At 37.6% G+C, this 26,467-nt stretch overlaps 1 protein-coding gene across 1 annotated transcript; it reads right to left on the bottom strand.

Moving 5' to 3' along the window:
* Positions 1-1,968: 1,968 nt before the first annotated feature.
* Positions 1,969-24,664, bottom strand: LOC131723250 (keratin-associated protein 9-2-like). Its single transcript, XM_059016878.1, has 10 exons — positions 24,597-24,664; positions 19,316-19,429; positions 18,887-18,973; positions 13,983-14,096; positions 13,554-13,640; positions 8,706-8,819; positions 8,272-8,364; positions 7,147-7,263; positions 4,409-4,519; positions 1,969-1,979 (listed from the first exon to the last, which is right to left on the bottom strand). The coding sequence occupies exons 1-10, from the start codon at positions 24,643-24,645 to the stop codon at positions 1,969-1,971; spliced, it is 897 nt and encodes a 298-aa protein (XP_058872861.1). The 5' UTR covers positions 24,646-24,664.
* Positions 24,665-26,467: the final 1,803 nt, after the last annotated feature.

Here is a 26,467-nt window from a genome sequence, read left to right as displayed (position 1 = left end):
AACATCTTCAATCTCTATATCAGTTTAAAAATAAAACTACCTAATACATAAACCTTACAGACCCTACAACTGAATCCATTACACTACAACACTCAATGGTGTGAAATTCAGAAAGAATCACATAAATATCTTAAGTACAAATGGCTTCAAATCCCGTTTACTAAGAAGCAAGTATAAATGCTCCCCATCAGTTAACAGAATAAATAATGGTACAGTTTATTAATAGCTATGTATTAATCTGACATTCTAGTGCATGCGTTTCATTGGGGATTATCTGTGGTAATGGTACTTGAAAATTGAGGGAGCTCTTCATTCTGTTTTTTTTTTTTATTTACAGCATTTAATCAACATTTTAAATAATTGCCATTTGACAGATAAAAGTGCTTTCATAGTTGTTTTAAGCAAGGTGTAAAAAAAAGTACTGACTGCTCTGTTTATATATGTACGTTTTAAAATAAATATATATGCAGTCAAAAAAAATGTATTTGAACACCTGTAGTTTTGATTTTATTAACAATATTACAATAGTATTTGTATTACCGTTACACAGTTCTCCCTGACAGCACTCATCTCGCGGGAAAGCTGTTGTTACAGTACAAGTTGATGCACATCCCTTGCTGACGGTGACACCTATCAATGAATCCAAAAAGAAAGTTAGTCATAATTCTATAACTATTATCTCATCAATTGACACAGTGCTTTGTTACTCTTGCCATTTCAAACATTGTATTAGAGAATAAAAACAATGGGAAGCATGTAATAAAAAGTATTTTAGCATGGATTTGTAGGTGGAGGTACATTTACAAAACAGCCCTGATTGTAGATTTCCATTTATCTGGCTTGAATACTATTGTTAGCTGATTGAATGGCGACTTGAATGTTGTAAACATTAGTGCAATGTAAACTTGACTCTTGTGATGGCTGCAAAGATGTTCTTGTCTTTATTTAGAAAGAAGCTGCTGGAAAAATCCATGTTAATCCCAACACTAAGTAGGAATGGACGAGAGAAAGAGAAGCAAGGTAAACTTGTTATAGTCACAGAAACCCGGCCCATAGGGATCATTACTTACCAGTTCCAGTTAGTTTGTAAGTGGTTTTACAGAACATGTCACCGTACCCACAGACTGTTATATCTTTACAGTTAGTTTCATCTGTCAAGTCGGTGCAGGTGTAGCATTTCAAGAGGTCCACTGCAAAACAAGCCAGGGAGAGACAATGAATAAGGAAGGAGAGGCTGGGCTACGGCTGGCTTAAATAGACAGATACCTGATAGTGTTTCAATACGTTTATCAATCTCTTCATAATGAGACATTGATAAAGACCTAATGATAAAATATTAATGTCTACTTGACATTTGTAAGTTTCACATTTCCAGTGCTCCCCTTATTATTGACTAGATCTACCCTTATCTCAGTACCCATGATACAAAGGAGGCTTGGTGGTCTAGTTGTTAAAGAAAGTAGGTTATTACCAGGAGGTTCCATGGTCAGCCACTGACTCACTGTGTGTAACCCTGAGCAAGTCACTTAACCTGCTTGTGCTCCGTCCTTCAGAGACGTAAAGCCCAGGTCCTATTGGAAGTGACTCTGCAGCAGCAGTTGTGATGCATAGTTCACCCACTAGTCTCTGTAAGTCGCTTCGGATACAAGTGTCTGCTAAATTACTACTAATAATAAAAGCCTAGCCTGGATGCAGCTGACTTGTGGGTGGGATGGGATGACTTTTGTGGCTTGTAACTTGAAGCTACCATTTACAGTGTGCCGCCTCAGTGACTGTCGTTGTAATAATTAACAATAACGTTAGCATTACCGTTGCACTGAGATGTACCGCAGCACTTCACAGTAGCGGATGGTTTGCAAGCCTCAGCACATGCCTTTGATACTGGAACATCTATAAAAGGAATACAACAAACGAGGTTAGGCACCAGACACCCTTAGCAATCAATTGACATTGAATGTATTCTCATTGTCAAGAGGGTCCTGGAAGGCACAACACCATTGCATATAATGAATGTAAATATAGATCTCAATACCACCATCATATGAACTCTTTATTAATCTCACAGGTGATTCCCACAGCCTGGGTGATATATCAACCCCTTATTAAAATACAGTGCAAAAAAGGTCTGTGTAACAGGGATGAAGTCTGTGCTGACTGTCTGGCGCATACATGGTTCTGAAGGAAGAGGGCAGCAGCCTCATAAGATCCGCCTGTCAGTCATGGCAGTGACACGGAGAGTTTGGGAGAGGGTGTGTGCTCTCTCCCTCTCTCTGAATGGCTGGGAGGCAGGCCTTGTGGAATGCTGGGCCTATAAAATAACGTTCTGTTGTTCCCTCAGATCTGCCCCTTTAGGATGAAAAACAAACTAGCGGAAGTTCTGCTCTCAGACCGAGAACGGCCGGAGACCAACAACCAGAGAACACAACAGAAAAGACCTATAGTAGTAGCAGGGAAATCTTGGGCAGACCCCAAAAAATATATATATATATAAACAGTGGAGTGTAGGACGGAGGCCCGGGCCGTGCGGGTAGCGACGATTGGGGAAACGCTGCAGAGTGCAGCACATTTATTTTGTAGAATTCTTAATAATGTTTTATTTTCTCTTTTTCTTTGTACCTTGTTATTATTATTATTTTGTGCACCTGCGTGTGCACCAAGGGTGAACTGCCAGTCACTTATACCATTGCTGGTAATAACAGTGCAACAGTGCCACCTTATGGGAAAAAAATAAATCGTGCACCTGAGTGATGTTTAAAACTCCAACTTTGTCTCCTGTGTCAGTGAATTCCTTAGCCTTACACAGTGTGTGATGAAGTGCTAAAGAGCAAATTACAGGTCTGGAAAACCACAGTTAACTATTGTATTAATTTTGTTGTTTATAAATCACTTCGCTTATCATGTTCTGTCATGCATCGCAATGTGTGACTCTTTGAAAAAACTCCAAAGTTAAAAGCACCCCCTGTAGCCTCTACTGAGCTCTGAAACAGGTCCTCTCTCTCAGTACTCAGACTGTAATCATGAACCTGCAACCTTCAAGACTCTCAGTGTACTTCACAAATACCACAACATACATTTACTATGGAGTGGACCCACAGGCCCTTGTCCTTTTAAATGTGCAGAGGAGGAACGAGCTGGCGACAGAGACACAGGTATCAGTCACCTTTCCCCTTGTGATCACAGCTTACCTGGTGCAGTGAGGGTATAAGTGCTCTGACATCGTGTGTCAGCTGCAGCGCAGGCTGTTGCTGCACATTTAGGTTCGTCAGCTTCATTAGTACAAGTGTTGCAACTCAAGGCGTTTCCTGAAAGATAAACACAGGGGTTTAATGAATAGGTCTCCAGCAGCTCATTGCACTGCCATCCAGAATCAAAGGCATGGAGGGCTATTCAACTGAGCTAAACTGTGGTCGATCTGTAATGGCTAATTAAACTAGGAGCCTGATGCTTTGTGTGGCAAGATTAAGAAAGTCAAACCTCTTCCTGTAGAAATAACTATCTGAGCGGGGAGAAGGGCTGTCTTCATTATACAAATGGAGAGGATTTAGGGATTAGATCACTTGAATATGAATTTTAAACCTTATAAACGGTTTTTATAACACATTGTTTCTCATTTTGTAACGTAAACCTACATTGTCTAGCTTCAAATATTTAATAAAAATATAATTAATAAAACATCCCATGGTGTTTTTAAACTATATACATATCCGAGATTAAAGTGAAAAAATGGGATTGAACCATTTTATAAGTTAATAGCAGCCTTACCATTACAAAATCCCGTTTTGCAGCAAGTTGTCCTCACGTTTTTGTCTGCTGTATTGTCAACAGCTTTGCAATCAGCTGCACAGGACTTAGTGACAACAGGCACTCCTGTAAGGTGGAGAAAAGCAAGGTTAGTGGTGACAGAACCAGCTAGTGCCAAATCAGTGAATCTGACAAATCAATAAGCAAGGCATTTATACAGAATCAAATCCTCTGTGACTCTACAGTAACATCTACATATTATGGTTCCACTATACTGCTTTTATTTTTCCATGTGGGACAATATTGCATGCTCTGGAAAAAAGAAAGTGTCCACTGAAAGTTAATATGTGAGGCATAAGTTACTGTACAAAGTTATGTGTTACGTTATTCTAAACAGGGTTCTACCATGCTTAATAATAGTCAGTTAATGATAAGGCATTTATGTATTTTAAATCTCCAAACATGGGAAATGTGGCTGAAAAGCAGCAATGAAGCAGTGAGGTGTATGTAATGTTAGATTTGAGGATTACGAAAAGGATTGCTAGGAATGGACTCCTTAGAGATGACCAGAACTGCTCTCAACGGTCTCCTTTCACCAGCTGGAATTCACAAGCACCAAACTGGAAACACAAAGAATAGAAACCCCAAATGAAGGAGAAGCGCTTACCTTCCCCGTTGAGTTTGTAGTCACTCTGGCAGAATGTTGCAGCTCCACAGAAACTTAGATCACAGTAACGTTCATTGGTTTCTTCAGCACATTGGAAGCATATCAATTCATCTGTAAAACCACCAAGACGTATCAAACAAAGCTGTGGGGACTTGATTAATTTATTCCTATTGTTTCTTATTAGTAAATATTTTCACATGTTTCTATAGTATGTAGAATGAATTGTTATGCAGGTGTAATTAACACAGTTTTACAAAGTTTAATTGGGTTCAAATTAATTTAATTTAATGTAAATGAATTCCTCTGCCTATCTGAGTATCTGCACACTTCGGATGAGACATAAAACAAATTAGGTCCTATTGGAAGTGACTCTGCAGCAACAGTTGAGTCGCTTTGGATAAAAACATCTGTTCAATAACTAATTCATAATAATATAGAGCTATAAATATGTTTATAAAGATGAAAGTCTTAACAGACACACATGGTTCATTTCCTCTTATAATGAACATCTTCAATCTCTATATCAGTTTTAAAATAAAACTACTTAATACTTAAAACTTACAGACTCTACAACCGAATCCATTACACTACAACACTCAATGGTGTGAAATTTATAAATAATCAAACAAATACCTTAAGTACAAATGGCTTCATATCCCATTTAGTAAGAAGCAATTGTAAATGCTCTCCATCAGGTAAGAGAATAAATGATGGTACAGTTTTTTTAATAACTATGTATTAATCTGACATTCTAGTGCATGCGTTTCATTGGGGATTATCTGTGGTAATGGTACTTGAGAAATCAGACTCATAAATAATAGAGGTTTTAGAAATTACTAGTTTGTCAGGTAACCAGCTGAATCCCTTCACCACTGCTAACAGCTAATTTGACAGGTCATTTTGTAAACTATTGAAATCAATAATGCATTTTACAGGAAACCCTACATAGCTGATATTTTCAATGTGAGCATATTATTATTATTATTATTATTATTATTATTATTATTATTATTATTATTATTATTATTATCATCTAATTAATTAATTAATTAATTAGTAGATTGTAACGGGGAGGGTGGGTAGATCTGTGTTGACTCTCTGGCGCATGCGTGGTACTGCAGAAATGGGGCAGCAGCCTCGTAGATCTGCCTGTCAGTCATGGCAGTGATACGGGGAGGTGGGGAAGAGGGTGTGTTGGCTTTCCCTCTCTCTGAGTGGCTGAGAGGCGGGCCTTGGGGGATTGTACTGCTCTTGGTTGTGCATTCGGGTAACCCGTGATTGGGAATACACAGAGACGCTGGCTGAGAAGGCCAGTGTAAACACAGACCAGGCAGGAACGCCAGTGGTTGGAGTGAGTGACAAAAACAGGCAAGCATGGCTGAGGAAGACAGCCAGTAATAAATAAACCATTTATTAAAATATATTGTTACGTACCTGAGGGGTCGTATGTAGTGATAGGGGAACCTTGGCCACCCCAGTGTAGAGTGCATAACAGCGTAGGACGGAGATCCCGAGCTGACCGAGCTGACCAGCTTATTATTATTATTATTATTTATTTCTTAGCTGACGCCCTTATCCAGGGCGACTTACAATTGTTACAAGATATCACATTATTTTTACATACAATTACCCATTTATACAGTTGGGATTTTACTGGAGCAATCTAGGTAAAGCACCTTGCTCAAGGGTACAGCAGCAGTGTCCCCACCGGGATTTGAACCCACGACCCTCTGGTCAAGAGTCCAGAGCCCTAACCACTACTCCACACTGCTGCCCCTAAGCAGCACCTTTATTTTATAGTTTTATTACTGTGTTTTATTTTTTTCTCCTTTTGTTTTCATCATTATTTTGAGCGCCTGTGATTGTGCCAGCTTTTAACTGTTTACCAGTATTGGTATTTCTGTGGTCCTGTTTACCGTTGGCGGTACTCAGGCCACGGACAACAGCGCCCTCTGCGGCCTAAAAGAAATATCCAAAATATTAAAACTGGGCACCAGTGCAGGGTTTTCAAATAAAACCTCTCCCGTGTGTTTCAGTGAATTACCCACCATCCTTCCACACAGACACTTTTATCCAAAGCAGCTTACACAGCCTACACATATTAGATAACATAATTATTTAATATAAATAAATAACTACCAGATTAACACAAAGGGTCTTACCATTACACATGGATCCCATGCAGCATAGCTCTAGAGGAAATACATCCTGTTGATTAATACAAGTCGCGCTGGTAGCACAGGTCTTTGACACAGAGTAGGTGGCAGTTGGTCCTAAAAAGGGATACTGAAAGCTCAACATGTGTATTTCAAAATATCCAACTACTGTTGAGCATTGGAGTGAAACTGAACAGCAGCACGGGAAGTGATGAGAGACCAAGAAGAAAGAGTTTCATCTTTGTCATGGAGTAATCGCACGTTGTGGTAGAAATAATGCTGTATATGACATACAGGACAGCATTTCAAAGACTTCTTACATAGACAATGTATATAATCATATACAGTATATATATGACAATGTATATTATGTTTTCTAATATATGATAATTTTAAAATAGTGTTAATATATGTGATTGATGTTTGTAACTAAACACACAGTATAACCCTTATATCACTTTAACTAAGTAAAAGCAGAGCAAAGTATAAGAGAGAAAGCAATGAAGCAATGAATGGAGAGAAACAGGCAGAGGGACAGAGAGAGTCTCGAGACAGACAGGACACCCTGCTGTCACCACTTACCTGTTCCAGATTTCTTGTAGGTGTTCATACACGTAGTCTGTGTAAGGTCGCAGACGGATACAGTACATGTTGATTCATCACTCGTTTCAGGGCAGGTGTAGCATCTCATCTGAACCACTAAAAAAGAAGAATGTGGGACCTGGTGAATATTGCAGTAGGGATTAGCAAATAGATTGCTTCACTAGGGCTGAAAGGATGCCCTCAACTGCAGAGCTGGGAAGTACTGGGGATGATAAGCAATTGTTATATTATATTATATTATATTATATTATATTATGTTATATTATATTATATTATATTATCAAACATGTTTCAGTAGTGTTGAAATGTAGCAAGTTAATCACAAATGAAATTGCCTGAAAATAAAAACTGCTATAAAACCCATTAAATAGTTTGTTATTTATCAATGGTTATTATGGTTTCAACTTGTTCTATGAATTCAGTACAATAATATCTCTGCAATGTTAGGTTGTTGAGTAATGTCTTTCAGAACATAAATAATTTCTGACATTGTCGCCTTAAATCTTCAAAAGGTCTTTCAATAGGCTTCGTAAATGATAAAAGGAGGATCACAATGTTAAAATGTCCCTGTGTACAATGCGATTTGTAACGTAATTTTCAGCAGATTTATTAAAAATACACATTAAATTACATTAAGGAAAATGTAGAACTCTATTTGGTATAACATTATGGACTTTGAAGTCTTTTCACATTCAAGTGTGCATGTGCATGTGTGTGTGTGTACAGTGCACATGCAAATCAGATCAGCCATTTGTCAGCAGATCCCAAGCTAACAGTACATATTGTGGCTGCATCCAGATGCAGAGCCCCTAGGATATGACCCATAGTAGCTGGTGTGCAGCGTGCTGGCTGATTATCTGGAAAGAACTTTGTGACACAGCTTTACATCAAAGTTTCTACCTCTTGTTAAAAACAAAGTGCCTGTATTTTGGTGCAATACATTCCCTGCTTTCTGACTATAAATGAAATGTAAGCTAAATTCAGATCTTTATTTTCTCAACTGGGTACACAGTTCTTGATTAAAGTACTGATTTCAACAGCACAGTGAGACAACAGTAGGAGGCATGCTAGTGTTAACATGAATAGTACAAGTAAAAGGCTTACCATTGCAGTTGTTCTTAAGGCAACAGGATGTTCTTGGGTTCTCTGTCTCAACACAAGCGGCCTTACAGCCTTTTTCAACAGTGATGGTGCTTCCTAAGAGAGCAATGCAGAAAGAAATTCAAACTGTTAAGAGATCCCATAACCACAAACTCAAGATGCTTTGTCCATCGTTCAACATTGGACCATTTATTTTTTTACATAATGGAAATATAACCCTACTTATTACTATTCTTAAGGTAACAAATGATACACAGTGTTAAAACCCTGGTTTTAGTTTTCTATCCATCACTGTCATTGTTTGCTTCATTATCTTGTTCATTAACACACATCCCCACCCCCGCCACTTGTCCAATGTTGACAATTTAATGAGTTTGTGATTGTAAGAGAGAGTGAGAGAGTATGGGTGTAAGAGAGTGCGTCTGCACTGATCTTACCTGTGCCTGTATAAGTACTGAAACACCATGTTTCACCACCTGCGCAGCCTTGGGTCGTACAAGTGGCTTCATCAGCAGTCCCAGCAGCACAAGTTAAGCATGACAGGGTTTGCACTGTGAGTAAAGCACAAGAAGAATTCAAATGACACATTCATATCACCCTTGTTAATTAAGCAGTACAGCACAGTCTGGTCATTTCTGGTGTTAGCCCTGTCCACTTCCGAGGATACGTACCAGTATTGGATTCCCAGTACCAGCAATGGGTGTATGGTCATGTTGTTTCAAAAGTGTCTCATTGTCAATTTTAAAATCACATTGCGTCTGTGGTGTGGTGCTCGCGAGACTTCAACAGTGAGCTTTCTACTATAACTAAAGGCTGTACCAAGCGATCATTTATTAACAGCTGGGTTCTGCTGGAAGTTACCCTGTCAAGCTAGTTTGACCAAATAGATACAAAATAAAATTATGAGGGGTTTAGAGACCTCTTCATTCAGTTGTTTTTTTTTTACAGCATTTAATCAACATTTAAAATGATTGTCATTTTACTCATAAAATGATAGTTGTTTTAAGCAAGGTGTAAAAAAGTACTGAAGCTATTACAAATAAATAAAAACATGCGTAGCCCTTTGCAAGAAATACATAAATAAATCAATTACAAAACCCTTTGCAAAGCTTTTTTTTAATTCTTTACACTTGTGTTATCTTTGAGATCATTGGACAGCTGGTTGCTTTTAGAAATCTGAAAATCTTGGAAAATTGTAAAAATAAGCAAATTAGTCTAAATTGTAAAACTGGACTAATATACTGATGACTTCAATAGGGCACAAATGCAATGCATTAAAAAGAAGAGAAAAAGGAGCACATGGCTGTTTAAGATTAAAGCACAAAGTGGTCTAACATTTTGACACAAGTGCCAATTGTTTGTATATCACTGATTACTGAGTGAAAAATGTAAATCACACAGGTAGGAATATAAAGCATAGAAATGACACATCTTGAGGTGTTCCGATACATTTGCACAATACTGTACGACTTTGTACGTTTTTGGTCAGCAAGTTTTCTCTTTTTCTTGTATTGTCATTTTCTAGCTCTTTTACAAAAGTGAATTTAAATTCTTCTGCTATTGGTAGAAACCCGAGTGTTTCAAGGTTCATGTCTTTTCTTGTTGCCTTGGTGGTCCAGTGGTTAGAGAAAGGGTCTTGATACCAGCAGGTTCCTGGTTCAACTCCCTGCTCCGTCACTGATAGGTCTTTGTTCAGATGTTAATGTAGAGTTCACACCCTAGTCTTTGTAAATTGCTTTGGATAAAAGTGTCTGCTAAATGACTAATAATAATGAAAAGCACTTTATAATAAGGTCTGCTAATAAACACTTTATTAATGATTAATAGATGCTACATAAATATGAAAGCTCAAGCAAGAAATAGCTATAGAACCATTTATAAATGAGATTATTAAGGACAAATCGGTGGATGGAGCTGAGATTATTGAATCACATTATAAAAGTAGTTATTAATGATTTATAATGTCTGTTTTTGGGCTGGGGTACCCATGGGTGACTTAGAGGGGTCCCTCTCTGTGAGAACCAACATTAAAATAAGTGGCCCAGAGCGATTTAACCCCTGAAATACCCCAGTTACTTATTCAATTTGTGTTACATTTGCAGGATGCAAATGAGAAGCTGGAATGCGAATAAGAAGCCAACTTCAGCATCGTCTTTTCATTTCAAACCAGAAGTGCCTCATGTAAATACAGTAACGCAGAATGATTAGAATAAAGTGTGTCTGGCATCAAACACTTTATTTTTCATTATAAAGTGGGTTGGGAGATATCTGCGTCCTGATTGGCTGGTAGGCATTCCAAGCCATTGAATTATTACAGTACAATCAACAGGCAAGAACAAGTCCCAGCAACCTTGGAATCCTGCCTTACTATGCCCCTGGGCGAGCGATTATTATTATTAGTTTATTCAGCAGACGCCTTTATCCAAAGTGACTTACAGAGACTAGGGTGTGTGAACAATGCATCAGCTGCAGAGTCACTTACAACTACATCTCACCTGAAAGACGGAGCACAAGGAGGTTAAGTGACTTGCTCAGGGTCACACAGTGAGTCAGTGACTGAAGTGGGATTTGAACCCGGGACCTCCTGGTGACAAGCCCTTTTCTTTAACCACTGGACCACACAGCCTCCTTATTCTAGTACAACCAACACACTGTCGTGTCTTATTGCTTATAGCGTCTTACAGTGTCTTCTTATATAGCTCGTTAAATGTAATCGCTTATTAACTTTGTTGCAATCTCGTTTGTACGTTCTGCTTGTAAATCAAAAATGAAGGCTGATGGCCAATTTAAAAGCCAATCTAGTGGTTTAAAAATAAATAAAAAATCGCCAACCCTGCTGTCTGGTCACTTTCTGAGATAAAATCAAGGCTGGTGTTAGCCTGTCCACTTCCAAGGATACGTATATTTCAATTTGTTATCCTAGTCTCTGTCTAAAATTATTTAGTGCAGGAACAAACAGTTTACCAGACAGGCATTGTAAGATTTTCTACCTTCACCAGTAGGGGAGACCAGGGCTTGTTGTCTCAGTGCTCACTAGATGATGCAGGCAGGTGATACTAACACTGAAATGTGTGTTCTATTGTCTGGAACTCAACCATCTTGTAATTTGAGGTCAATTCCATCCAGCATAAAGGTTAGCGCATATTTCATTTTTTTCATACCCAAAGTAAAACATGTATATCTTGTTATTTATGTTATAACTCTTAGTAGTATTGGAGTTTGTTTGAACTGATGGCCATGTTAATAGAACCAGATACTGGCTATCTTTTGGTGTAAAAACAAAACCAGTAGGTTCTCCCAGTAGTACTGAGAGAATTAAATTGTCATGTGCAGTTGGATTGGGGCAGGTTGTCACATAGTTTTTGGGGTTGGTTGTCACATGTAAATCCTACAGGAAGAAGTGTTCTATTTTTTTCTTTCTACTTTTTTTACACCAACATGTGTGTACGGTGTCCATATTAGGACATGGTCATTTCTCACGTCTCAGCGTCAGTTATCAGGAACACACTATACTTACGGTATGCTTTTTTCGTAATGGCTTCAGTGAGTCTTGCAATTTCATTATGGGTGTATCCATGCGTAAATACATTTCTAATAATAGAGTCTCCTAATGACACTTAAAGTGCGTTATTTTGCGTTTTATTCATTCACGTAGCAATACTAACATTTACTTCAAGTTATTTATTTTTTTTTGTCTTCATATTCTTCATTTACATTTTTCAGTTGATTGACATTCGCAGTAGCCAATGAAAACTTAGAAACGTGATTGGCAGTCGCAGAAAAAATGCTGTCTGATGATTGACAGAGAATTTCATTGACAGAGGTTCGCCATGACTCGAAATTCGAGTGACACAATATACAAATGATACCTGATACAAATAATGGCTGACATAAAAAAACACACGAGGGATGACAGAAAAAATGATTGAGAAATGACGACTTGTAGCATGGGTCAACATTTCAAATATATATAGCTCTATATTTTTTATGTTCACATAAAAAGTAAAAATACAATTTTTTTCTGTCATTGTACACAATAGAAACTTTATGTTATTTAAAAAAAAACAAAAAATGTTGCATTATTGTCTACTATTGTGTGACAACCAAACCCAGTATGGGGCAGGTTGTCACAGGTGACCAGCACATTTTCAACCATCTAAATATCATATTTGGAATAAAGTTACGCTGAAATAAAAAACATCAATTTGTACGTGAAGAGTTGTTCTTCAATATAACGAGGAAGCTCACAGAAATTCACCAGATCGAGGAAAATAATAAAGAGTGAAAAGTGTGTCAACCAGCCCCGGTCTCCCCTATCCTTATAAACGTTGACTACGTTCAGTTTCTACAGTAATTTAGCAGTTTTCCTATAGTTATACAATACATTTACCATGCCTTTTTAATATGCTTTACCATACTTCGCTTGGCTTTGCAATGCATACCTGTGCTTTACCATTCTTTCACTACGCTTTGCTGTGCTTCTACGATGGGAAACTTTTATAAGGGTCGGTATACTTGATCTTGCTCAATATGTTCACCAGAGTCTTAATTTAGTCGCCAATAACTGGGTTTGACCAAAGAACTGCTTGAGGGTCAGGCAATAGTGTATCAGGAACGTCAAAACACCTTTAAGACACTCACAGATTCCAACGCTAAATGCACAGGAAACTGGAAGGCTAGTAATAGTACTGTAACCTTCCAAACAGGGTTAAGCGCTTTACTCAACTCTAAATGTCATGTTCCTGAGGAAATTGTGCCAACAAATGGCTTTTGTACATTAACAGTACATCTAAAAAAGTTTCATTTTATTTTTGTTTTTTATAATGATCTACATATACCAATATTATTGACGTTAAAGAGTGACTGATTCGTTTTTATTTTCTAAACTGGAGCATAGCACCACAATTCCATCTTCCACTTGTCACTTTATAATATAAAGACATCAATTACTATACTGTATCAAAACTGTGATCTAAAATAGATTTAATGTAGCAAAACAAATATGCTGTACACTTTGCATATTCCAAAACCTATTGGGGTCAAAAGAGAGGTGGATCTTAATCCCGCCTTCCTAAAACAAAACATGTCTCAATCATAGACCTCTACCTTTAGTAAGGTTGTCAAGAATTAAACAAGGCTAGCAAAAAATAAACCAGCAGGTTACATGTAAGGTTGGCAGTGTTAAGATTGGGTGCTGTTTAGACAATTTGACCATTATCTGGATAGATTAAGGAAGATCAATTACAAGAAGCAATTACAATGAATAGTACAAGTAAAAGGCTTACCATTGCAGTTGTTCGTAGTGCAACAGAATGTTTGTGGGTCAGCTACACAAGTGGGTGCGCAGCCTTTTTCAACAGTGATGGTGCTTCCTAAGAAAGCAATGCAGAAAGAAATTCAAACTGTTCAGAGATCCCATAACCACAAACTGAAGATGCTTTGTCCATCGTTCAACATTGGACCATTTTTTTTTTTAAGATAATGGAAATATAACCATACTTATTACTATTCTTAAGGTAACAAATGATACACAGTGTTAAAGCCCTGGTTTTAGTTTTCTATCCATCACTGTCATTGTTTGCTTCATTATCTTGTTCATTAATACACATCCCCACCCCCACCACTTGTCCAATGTTGACAATTTAATGAGTTTGTGATTGTAAGAGAGAGTGAGAGAGTATGGGTGTAAGAGAGTGCGTCTGCACTGATCTTACCTGTGACTGTATGAGTACTGAAACACCATGTTTCACCACCTGCGCAGACTTGGGTCGTACAAGTGGCTTCATCAGCAGTCCCAGCAGCACAAGTTAAGCATAACAGGGTTTGCACTGTGAGTAAAGCACAAGAAGAATTCAAATGACACATTCATATCACCCTTATTGATTAAGCAGTACAGCACAGTCTGGTCATTTCTGGTGTTAGCCCTGTCCACTTCCGAGGATACGTACCAGTATTGGATTCCCAGTACCAGCAATGGGTGTATGGTCATGTTGTTTCAAAAGTGTCTCATTGTCAATTTTAAAATCACATTGCGTCTGTGGTGTGGTGCTCGCGAGACTTCAACAGTGAGCTTTCTACTGTAACTGAAGGCTGTACCAAGCGATCATTTATTAACAGCTGGGTTCTGCTGGAAGTTACCCTGTCAAGCTAGTTTGACCAAATAGATACAAAATGAAATTATGAGGGGTTTAGAGACCTCTTCATTCAGTTGTTTTTTTTTACAGCATTTAATCAACATTTAAAATGATTGCCATTTGACTCATAAAATGATAGTTGTTTTAAGCAAGGTGTAAAAAAGTACTGAAGCTACTACAAATAAATAAAAACATGCGTAGCCCTTTGCAAGAAATACATAAATAAATCAATTACAAAGTCCTTTGCAAAGCTTTTTTTTAATTCTTTACACTTGTGTTATCTTTGAGATCATTGGACAGCTGGTTGCTTTTAGAAATCTGAAAATCTTGGAAAATTGTAAAAATAAGCAAATTAGTCTAAATTGTAAAACTGGACTAATATACTGATGACTTCAGTAGGCCACAAATGCAATGCATTAAAAAAACGAAGAGAAAAGGAGCACATGGCTGTTTAAGATTAAAGCACAAAGTGGTCTAACATTTTGACACAAGTGCCAATTGTTTGTATATCACTGATTACTGAGTGAAAAATGTAAATCACACAGGTAGGAATATAAAGCATAGAAATGACACATCTTGAGGTGTTCCAATACATTTGCACAATACTGTACGACTTTGTACGTTTTTGGTCAGCAAGTTTTCTCTCGTATTGTCATTTTCTAGCTCTTTTACAAAAGTGTATTTAAATTCTTCTGTTATTGGTAGAAACCCGAGTGTTTCAAGGTTTTTGTCTTTTCTTGTTTGAAATTGCAAGTCTATTTCAGTGTGTCAGGATGGTTCCATCAAGGAGGCTTGGTGGTCCAGTGGTTAGAGAAAGGGTCTTGATACCAGCAGGTTCCTGGTTCAACTCCCTGCTCCGTCACTGATAGGTCTTTGTTCAGATGTTAATGTAGAGTTCACACCCTAGTCTTTGTAAATTGCTTTGGATAAAAGTGTCTGCTAAATGACTAATAATAATCAAAAGCACTTTATAATAAGGTCTGCTAATAAACACTTTATTAATGATTAATAGATGCTACATAAATATGAAATCTCAAGCAAGAAATAGCTATAGAACCATTTATAAATGAGATTATTAAGGACAAATCGGTGGATGGAGCTGAGATTATTGAAGCACATTAGAAAAGTAGTTATTAATGATTTATAATGTCTGTTTTTGGGCCGGGGTACCCATGGGTGACTTAGAGGGGTCCCTCTCTGTGAGAACCAACATTAAAATAAGTGGCCCAGAGCGATTTAACCCCTGAAATACCCCAGTTACTTATTCAATTTGTGTTACATGAGAAGCTGGAATGCGAATAAGAAGCTGGCGAATAAGAAGCCAACTTCAGCATCGTCTTTTCATTTCAAACCAGAAGTGCCTCATGTAAATACAGTAACGCAGAATGATTAGAATAAAGTGTGTCTGGCATCAAACACTTTATTTTTCATTATAAAGTGGGTTGGGAGATATCTGCGTCCTGATTGGCTGGTAGGCATTCCAAGTCATTGAATTATTACAGAACAATCAACAGGCAAGAACAAGTCCCAGCAACTACGGCCTCCTGCCTTACTATGCCCCTGGGCGTGCGGTTATTATTATTAGTTTATTCAGCAGACGCCTTTATCCAAAGCGATTTTACAGAGACTAGGGTGCTTGAACTATGCATCAGCTGCAGAGTCACTTACAACTACATCTCACCTGAAAGACGGAGCACAAGGAGGTTAAGTGACTTGCTTAGGGTCACACAATGAGTCAGTGACTGAGGTGGGATTTGAACCCGGGACCTCCTGGTGACAAGCCCTTTTCTTTAACCACTGGACCACACAGCCTCCTTATTCTAGCACAACCAACACAGTGTTGTGTCTTAATATAGCGTCTATAGCGTCTTACAGTGTCTTATTATATAGCTAGTTAAATGTAATCGCTTATTAACTTTGTTGCAATCTCGTTTGTACGTTCTGCTTGTAAATCAAAAATGAAGGCTGATGGCCAATTTAAAAGCCAATCTAGTGGTTTAAAAATAAATAAAAAAATCGCCAACCCTGCTGTCTGGTCACTTTCTGAGATAAAATCAAGGCTGATGTTAGCTTGTCCACTTCCAAGGATACGTATATTTCAATTTGTTATCCTAGTCTCTGTCTAAAATTATCTAGTGCAGGAACAAACAGTTTACCAGACAGGCATTGTAAGATTTTCTACCTTCACCAGTAGGGGAGACCAGGGCTTGTTGTCACAGTGCTCACTAGATGGTGCAGGCAGGTGATACTAACTCTGAAATGTGTGTTCTATTGTCTGGAGCTCAACCATCTTGTAATTTGAGGTCAATTCCATCCAGCATAAAGGTTAGCACATATTTCATTTTTTTTCATACCCAAAGTAAAACATGTATATCTTGTTATTTATGTTATAACTTTTAGTAGTATTGGAGTTTGTTTGAACTGATGACCATGTTAATAGAACCAGATACTGGCTATCTTTTGGTGTAAAAACAAAACCAGTAGGTTCTCCCAGTAGTACTGAGAGAATTAAATTGTCATGTGGAGTCGGATTGGGGCAGGTTGTCACATAGTTTTTGGGGTTGGTTGTCACGTGTAAATCCTACAGGAAGAAGTGTTCTATTTTTTTCTTTCTACTTTTTTTACACCAACATGTGTGTACGGTGTCCATATTAGGACATGGTCATTTCTCACGTCTCAGCGTCAGTTATCAGGAACACACTACACTTACGGTATGCTTTTTTCGTAATGGCTTCAGTGAGTCTTGCAATTTCTTTATGGGTGTATCCACACGTAAATACATTTCTAATAATAGAGTCTCCTAATGACACTTCAGCAATAAAGTGTGTTATTTTGCGTTTTATTCATTCACGTAGCAATACTAACATTTACTTCAAGTTATTTTTTTTTTTTGTCTTCATATTTTTCATTTACATTTTTCAGTTGATTGACATTCGCAGTAGCCAATGAAAACTTAGAAACGTGATTGGCAGTCGCAGAAAAAATGCTGTCTGATGATTGACAGAGAATTTCATTGACAGAGGTTCGCCATGACTCGAAATTCGAGTGACACAATATACAAATGATACCTGATACAAATAATGGCTGACATAAAAAAAACACACGAGGGATGACAGAAAAAATGATTGAGAAATGACGACTTGTACCATGGGTCAACATTTCAAATATATATAGCTCTATATTTTTTATGTTCACATAAAAAGTAAAAATACAATTTTTTTCTGTCATTGTACACAGTAGAAACTTTATGTTATTTAAAAAAAAACAAAAAATGTTGCATCATTGTCTACTATTGTGTGACAACCAAACCCAGTATGGGGCAGGTTGTCACAGGTGACCAGCACATTTTCAACCATCTAAATATCATATTTGGAATAAAGTTAGGCTGAAATAAAAATCATCAATTTGTACGTGAAGAGTTGTTCTTCAATATAACGAGGAAGCTCACAGAATGTCACCAGATCGAGGAAAATAATAAAGAGTAAAAAGTGTGACAACCAGCCCCCGTCTCCCCTATCCTTATAAACGTTGACTACGTTCAGTTTCTACAGTAATTTAGCAGTTTTCCTATAGTTATACAATACATTTACCATGCCTTTTTAATATGCTTTACCATACTTCGCTTGGCTTTGCAATGCATACCTGTGCTTTACCATTCTTTCACTACGCTTTGCTGTGCTTCTACGATGGGAAACTTTTATAAGGGTCGGTATACTTGATCTTGCTCAATATGTTCACCAGAGTCTTAATTTAGTCGCCAATAACTGGGTTTGACCAAAGAACTGCTTGAGGGTCAGGCAATAGTGTATCAGGAACGTCAAAACACCTTTAAGACACTCACAGATTCCAACGCTAAATGCACAGGAAACTGGAAGGCTAGTAATAGTACTGAACCTTCCAAACAGGGTTAAGCGCTTTACTCAACTCTAAATGTCATGTTCCTGAGGAAATTGTGCCAACAAATGGCTTTTGTACATTAACAGTACATCTAAAAAAGTTTCATTTTATTTTTGTTTTTTATAATGATCTACATATACCAATATTATTGACGTTAAAGAGTGACTGATTCGTTTTTATTTTCTAAACTGGAGCATAGCACCACAATTCCATCTTCAACTTGTCACTTTATAATATAAAGACATCAATTACTATACTGTATCAAAACTGTGATCTAAAATAGATTTAATGTAGCAAAACAAATATGCTGTACACTTTGCATATTCCAAAACCTATTGGGGTCAAAAGAGAGGTGGATCTTAATCCCGCCTTCCTAAAACAAAACATGTCTCAATCATAGACCTCTACCTTTAGTAAGGTTGTCAAGAATTAAACAAGGCTAGCAAAAAATAAACCAGCAGGTTACATGTAAGGTTGGCAGTGTTAAGATTGGGTGCTGTTTAGACAATTTGACCATTATCTGGATAGATTAAGGAAGATCAATTACAAGAAGCAATTACAATGAATAGTACAAGTAAAAGGCTTACCATTGCAGCCGATCGTAGTGCAACAGAATGTTTGTGGGTCAGGTACACAAGTGAGCGTGCAGCCTTTTTCAACAGTGATGGTGCTTCCTAAGAGAGCAATGCAGAAAGAAATTCAAACTGTTCAGAGATCCCATAACCACAAACTCAAGATGCTTTGTCCATCGTTCAACATTGGACCATTTTTTTTTTTAAGATAATGGAAATATAACCCTACTTATTACTATTCTTAAGGTAACAAATGATACACAGTGTTAAAGCCCTGGTTTTAGTTTTCTATCCATCACTGTCATTGTTTGCTTCATTATCTTGTTCATTAACACACATCCCCACCCCCACCACTTGTCCAATGTTGACAATTTAATGAGTTTGTGATTGTAAGAGAGAGTGAGAGAGTATGGGTGTAAGAGAGTGCGTCTGCACTGATCTTACCTGAGACTGTATAAGTACTGAAACACCATGTTTCATCAACATCGCAGTAATTAATCGCCGTACAAGAGGCTTCATCAGTCCCAGCAGCACAAGTTAAGCATAACAGGGTTTGCACTGTGAGGAAAGCACAAGAAGAATTCAAATGACACATTCATATCACCCTTGTTAATTAAGCAGTACAGCACAGTCTGGTCATTTCTGGTGTTAGCCCTGTCCACTTCCGAGGATACGTACCAGTATTGGATTCCCAGTACCAGCAATGGGTGTATGGTCATGTTGTTTCAAAAGTGTCTCATTGTCAATTTTAAAATCACATTGCGTCTGTGGTGTGGTGCTCGCGAGACTTCAACAGTGAGCTTTCTACTGTAACTGAAGGCTGTACCAAGCGATCATTTATTAACAGCTGGGTTCTGCTGGAAGTTACCCTGTCAAGCTAGTTTGACCAAATAGATACAAAATGAAATTATGAGGGGTTTAGAGACCACTTCATTCAGTTGTTTTTTTTTACAGCATTTAATCAACATTTAAAATGATTGCCATTTGACTCATAAAATGATAGTTGTTTTAAGCAAGGTGTAAAAAAGTACTGAAGCTACTACAAATAAATAAAAACATGTGTAGCCCTTTGCAAGAAATACATAAATAAATCAATTACAAAGTCCTTTGCAAAGCTTTTTTTAATTCTTTACACTTGTGTTATCTTTGAGATCATTGGACAGCTGGTTGCTTTTAGAAATCTGAAAATCTTGGAAAATTGTAAAAATAAGCAAATTAGTCTAAATTGTAAAACTGGACTAATATGACTTCAGTAGGCCACAAATTTAATGTATTAAAAAAAACGAAGAGAAAAGGAGCACATGGCAGTTTAAGATTAAAGCACAAAGTGGTCTATCATTTTGACACAAGTGCCAATTGTTTGTATATCACTGATTACTGAGTGCAAAATGTAAATCACACAGGTAGGAATATAAAGCATAGAAATGACACATCTTGAGGTGTTCCAATACATTTGCACAATACTGTACGACTTTGTACGTTTTTGGTCAGCAAGTTTTCTCTTTTTCTTGTATTGTCATTTTCTAGCTCTTTTACAAAAGTGTATTTAAATTCTTCTGTTATTGGTAGAAACCCGAGTGTTTCTAGGTTTTTGTCTTTTCTTGTTTGAAATTGCAAGTCTATTTCAGTGTGTCAGGATGGTTCCATCAAGGAGGCTTGGTGGTCCAGTGGTTAGAGAAAGGGTCTTGATACCAGCAGGTTCCTGGTTCAACTCCCTGCTCCGTCACTGACAGGTCTTTGTTCAGATGTTAATGTAGAGTTCACGCCCTAGTCTTTGTAAATTGCTTTGGATAAAAGTGTCTGCTAAATGACTAATAATAATCAAAAGCACTTTATAATAAGGTCTGCTAATAAACACTTTATTATCCATATATTAATGATTAATAGATACTACATAAATATGAAAGCTCAAGCAAGAAATAGCTTTAGAACCATTTATAAATGAGATTATTAAGGTCAAATCGGTGGATGGAGCTGAGATTATTGAATCACATTATAAAAGTAGTTATTAATGATTTATAATGTCTGTTTTTGGGCCGGGGTACCCATGGGTGACTTAGAGGGGTCCCTCTCTGTGAGAACCAACATTAAAATAAGTGGCCCAGAGCGATTTAACCCCTGAAATACCCCAGTTACTTATTCAATTTGTGTTACATTTGCAGGATGCAAATGAGAAGCTGGAATGCGAATAAGAAGCTGGCGAATAAGAAGCCAACTTCAGCATCGTCTTTTCATTTCAAACCAGAAGTGCCTCATGTAAATACAGTAACGCAGAACGATTAGAATAAAGTGTGTCTGGCATCAAACACTTTATTTTTCATTATAAAGTGGGTTGGGAGATATCTGCGTCCTGATTGGCTGGTAGGCATTCCAAGCCATTGAATTATTACAGTACAATCAACAGGCAAGAACAAGTCCCAGCAACTACGGCCTCCTGCCTTACTATGCCCCTTGGCGTGCGGTTATTATTATTAGTTTATTCAGCAGACGCCTTTATCCAAAGCGATTTTACAGAGACTAGGGTGCTTGAACTATGCATCAGCTGCAGAGTCACTTACAACTACATCTCACCTGAAAGACGGAGCACAAGGAGGTTAAGTGACTTGCTCAGGGTCACACAGTGAGTCAGTGACTGAGGTGGGATTTGAACCCGGGACCTCCTGGTGACAAGCCCTTTTCTTTAACCACTGGACCACACAGCCTCCTTATTCTAGCACAACCAACACACTGTTGTGTCTTATTGCTTATAGCGTCTTACAGTGTCTTATTATATAGCTAGTTAAATGTAATCGCTTATTAACTTTGTTGCAATCTCGTTTGTACGTTCTGCTTGTAAATCAAAAATGAAGGCTGATGGCCAATTTAAAAGCCAATCTAGTGGTTTAAAAATAAATAAAAAATCGCCAACCCTGCTGTCTGGTCACTTTCTGAGATAAAATCAAGGCTGGTGTTAGCTTGTCCACTTCCAAGGATACGTATATTTTAATTTGTTATCCTAGTCTCTGTCTAAAATGATTTAGTGCAGGAACAAACAGTTTACCAGACAGGCATTGTAAGATTTTCTACCTTCACCAGTAGGGGAGACCAGGGCTTGCTGTCTCAGTGCTCACTAGATGGTGCAGGCAGGTGATACTAACACTGAAATGTGTGTTCTATTGTCTGGAACTCAACCATCTTGTAATTTGAGGTCAATTCCATCCAGCATAAAGGTTAGCACATATTTCATTTTGTTCATACCCAAAGTAAAACATGTATATCTTGTTATTTATGTTATAACTCTTAGTAGTATTGGAGTTTGTTTGAACTGATGGCCATGTTAATAGAACCAGATACTGGCTATTTTTTGGTGTAAAAACAAAACCAGTAGGTTCTCCCAGTAGTACTGAGAGAATTAAATTGTCATGTGGAGTCGGATTGGGGCAGGTTGTCACATAGTTTTTGGGGTTGGTTGTCACGTGTAAATCCTACAGGAAGAAGTGTTCTATTTTTTTCTTTCTACTTTTTTTACACCAACATGTGTACGGTGTCCATATTAGGACATGGTCATTTCTCACGTCTCAGCGTCAGTTATCAGGAACACACTACACTTACAGTATGCTTTTTTCGTAATGGCTTCAGTGAGTCTTGCAATTTCTTTATGGGTGTATCCACACATAAATACATTTCTAATAATAGAGTCTCCTAATGACACTTCAGGAATAAAGTGCGTTATTTTGCGTTTTATTCATTCACGTAGCAATACTAACATTTACTTCAAGTTATTTATTTTTTTTGTCTTCATATTTTTCATTTACATTTTTCAGTTGATTGACATTCGCAGTAGCCAATGAAAACTTAGAAACGTGATTGGCAGTCGCAGAAAAAATGCTGTCTGATGATTGACAGAGAATTTCATTGACAGAGGTTCGCCATGACTCGAAATTCGAGTGACACAATATACAAATGATACCTGATACAAATAATGGCTGACATAAAAAAAACACACGAGGGATGACAGAAAAAATGATTGAGAAATGACGACTTGTAGCATGGGTCAACATTTCAAATATATATAGCTCTATATTTTTTATGTTCACATAAAAAGTAAAAATACAATTTTTTTCTGTCATTGTACACAGTAGAAACTTTATGTTATTTAAAAAAAACAAAAAATGTTGCATTATTGTCTACTATTGTGTGACAACCAAACCCAGTATGGGGCAGGTTGTCACAGGTGACCAGCGCATTTTCAACCATATAAATATCATATTTGGAATAAAGTTAGGCTGAAATAAAAAACATAAATTTGTACGTGAAGAGTTATTCTTCAATATAACGAGGAAGCTCACAGAATGTCACCAGATCGAAGAAAATAATAAAGAGTGAAAAGTGTGACAACCAGCCCCGGTCTCCCCTATCCTTATAAACGTTGACTATGTTCAGTTTCTACAGTAATTTAGCAGTTTTCCTATAGTTATACAATACATTTACCATGCCTTTTTAATATGCTTTACCATACTTCGCTTGGCTTTGCAATGCATACCTGTGCTTTACCATTCTTTCACTACGCTTTGCTGTGCTTCTACGATGGGTAACTTTTATAAGGGTCGGAATACTTGATCTTGCTCAATATGTTCATCAGAGTCTTAATTTAGTCGCCAATAACTGGGTTTGACCAAAGAACTGCTTGAGGGTCAGGCAATAGTGTATCAGGAACGTCAAAACAGCTTTAAGACACTCACAGATTCCAACGCTAAATGCACAGGAAACTGGAAGGCTAGTAATAGTACTGTAACCTTCCAAACAGGGTTAAGCGCTTTACTCAACTCTAAATGTCATGTTCCTGAGGAAATTGTGCCAACAAATGGCTTTTGTACATTAACAGTACATCTAAAAAAGTTTCATTTTATTTTTGTTTTTTATAATGATCTACATATACCAATATTATTGACGTTAGAGTGACTGATTCGTTTTTATTTTCTAAACTGGAGCATAGCACTACAATTCCATCTTCCACTTGTCACTTTATAATATAAAGACATCAATTGCTATACTGTATCATAACTGTGATCTAAAATAGATTTAATGTAGCAAAACAAATATGCTGTACACTTTGCATATTCCAAAACCTATTGGGGTCAAAAGAGAGGTGGATCTTAATCCCGCCTCCCTAAAACAAAACATGTCTCAATCATAGACCTCTACCTTTAGTAAGGTTTTCAAGAATTAAACAAGGCTAGCAAAAAATAAACCAGCAGGTTACATGTAAGGTTGGCAGTGTTAAGATTGGGTGCTGTTTAGACAATTTGACCATTATCTGGATAGGTTAAGGAAGATCAATTACAAGAAGCAGCAGCATATAACAATGTAATACAATACAATATATGAAAGGTTGATCTTACCTTTTCAGAAGGATGGAGTAGCTTAGACTTTGAAGTAAAAAATATCAACGACTTCACTTGAAGACGATAAAAAGACTTTTCTAGTTGACATGTTTGTAATTGAACTGACAAGCTTTCCTTTATTTCTAAGTGTTTTTTTAAATAGATTTTGAAGTTGCTAGTATTAAGACTCTGATTAGACTTTATCTGGATGCATTAAGAAATATCAATTGCGAAAACGATACATTCAAATGGCATTGTATCTGAACTAAAATCAAATACATAAAGAAAGTCTCCACCTATCTTTACTTTCTTCCAATTGAGGTCAATTCAAATACAATGGAAGAATATAATGTATGTGTTACCCTGTGCTGCGCAGTGGAGAAGAACCAGGATGCCCAACACGACCTTCATGGTGTTCTACAGAGACATATCCAGGTGAAATGGGTGGAGAGAGAGAACAGCTGCTTTTATACACACACTCTGGGCTGAAAACCTGTTCTTGTTTGAAGGAATCTGTAAATTTGCAGGTTGATGTGCAAAAACTGGTTGTGGAACTTTTTAGGCGTCCTATCTTCCTAATAATTATTACCAATTATTAGTCTAAGTAAGTAATTTAGAGCACAGTTGGTTTAATTATTTCAAGTTAAACACAGTGTTTGTGTGTTCAGAGCAGCAACACAGAGAACATTATCAGTTTACTTGGAAACAATTAGAACATCGCAAAAGTAGGAGCTACTTTTTTAAATATAATTTTAGGAAGTATTTGCTTTTGTGGGTTATGGATCCATCAGCACTTGGTTGTTACTGTATTCAGCTGAGCTTTGTCGTTTATCCTCTAATATTATACCATTGTATAGGACAATGTACTCCAACTCGGTATTATTATTATTATTATTATTATTATTATTATTTATTTCTTAGAAGACACCCTTATCCAGGGCGACTTACAATCGTAAGCAAATACATTTCAAGTATCACAGTACAAGTAATAATACAATTAAGAGCAAGTTAAATACAATGACTTTGGTTCAAGCAAGTACAAGTGTGACAAAATACAATTCAATAATACAGCAGATAACAGTGTCAGTGATAGTTACATCAGGATATGATTAAATACAAAATACTACAGATTAAACACTTGGCAGATTACAGTACTCTGAAGTTCAGGATTAAATGCAGTAAAATAGGGGGCAGATAAGAGCAAGTAAAGCACATTTAAGGAAGGGTGATAAGTGTCCCAGGGGGAAAAAGAGGAGTTTCTACAGGTGCTGTCTGAAGAGGTGAGTCTTAAGGATGCGCCAGAATGTGGTCAGGGACTGGGCAGTCCTGACATCTGTGGCAAAGTCATTCCACCACTGCGGAGCGAGGGTGGAGAAGGAGCGGGCTCTGGAGGTAGGGGAGTGTAGAGGAGGTAGAGCCAGTCTTCTAGTGCAGGCGGAGCGGAGAGGTCGAGTGGGGGTGTAGGGAGAGATGAGGGTCTGGAGGTAGCTGAGTGCAGTCTGGTCAAGGCATCTGTAGGCTAGTACAAGAGTCTTGAACTGGATGCGAGCGGTGATCGGGAGCCAGTGGAGTGAGCGGAGTAGTGAAGTTGCGTGGGAGAAGCGAGAGAGAGAACACCAGGCGGGCAGCGGAGTTCTGGATGAGCTGGAGCGGACGGGTGGCAGACGCAGGGAGGCCAGCCAGGAGGGAGTTGCAGTAGTCTAGGCGGGAGAGTACCAAGGCCTGGACCAGGATCTGGGTGACGTAGTTGGTGAGGAAGGGTCGGATTCTTCGGATGTTGCTCAGGAAGAATCGGCAAGTGCGTGCCAGAGTGGAGATGTGCTGGGAATAAGAGAGGCAGGGGTCCAGGGTGACTCAGAGGTTCTTAGCGGAGGAAGAGGGAGAGAGTGTATGGCATACGAAAGCAATAATATATAATAAAATAGATAATTAAGTACAACCACAATATGTTTTTCTTACGGTAGTGGTTTTATGCAATATAGAGAAACTGTTAAACATTTTACTGTTTCCAATCTATCCATATAATTTTCTTTTTTTTTTATCAGACTGCAAGTATAGGGGGCTGGACTCTGACTGGGCACCACCAAAAATTATATAAACCCAGCGCCTATATATATATATATATATATAAAAGGTTAAATGATTAAAAAATAATATGTAATATGAGAGAATTGGTCAGGGGTCTGAATACTTTTGCAAGGAACGTGTGTGTATATATATATATATATATATA

The sequence above is a fragment of the Acipenser ruthenus genome, chromosome 54, assembly GCF_902713425.1.
Source record: "Acipenser ruthenus chromosome 54, fAciRut3.2 maternal haplotype, whole genome shotgun sequence".
Taxonomy (NCBI): Eukaryota; Metazoa; Chordata; class Actinopteri; order Acipenseriformes; family Acipenseridae; genus Acipenser; species Acipenser ruthenus.
The sequence above is the reverse complement of the archived record's forward strand: the minus strand, read 5'-3'. Positions and strand labels throughout refer to the sequence as shown.

What these genes read in the sequence shown, in the direction of transcription:
- LOC131723250 (XM_059016878.1), bottom strand. Translation starts at nt 24,645, where the DNA reads ATGAAGGTCGTGTTGGGCATCCTGGTTCTTCTCCACTGCGCAGCACAG. An exon ending in CACTACGATCGGCTGCAATG is followed by an intron (nt 14,097 to 18,886) that starts GTAAGCCTTTTA and finishes CTTTACTCACAG; the next exon opens with TGCAAACCCTGTTATGCTTA. An exon ending in CTACAAGAAATCTGGAACAG is followed by an intron (nt 4,520 to 7,146) that starts GTAAGTGGTGAC and finishes GTGGTTTTACAG; the next exon opens with ATGAATTGATATGCTTCCAA.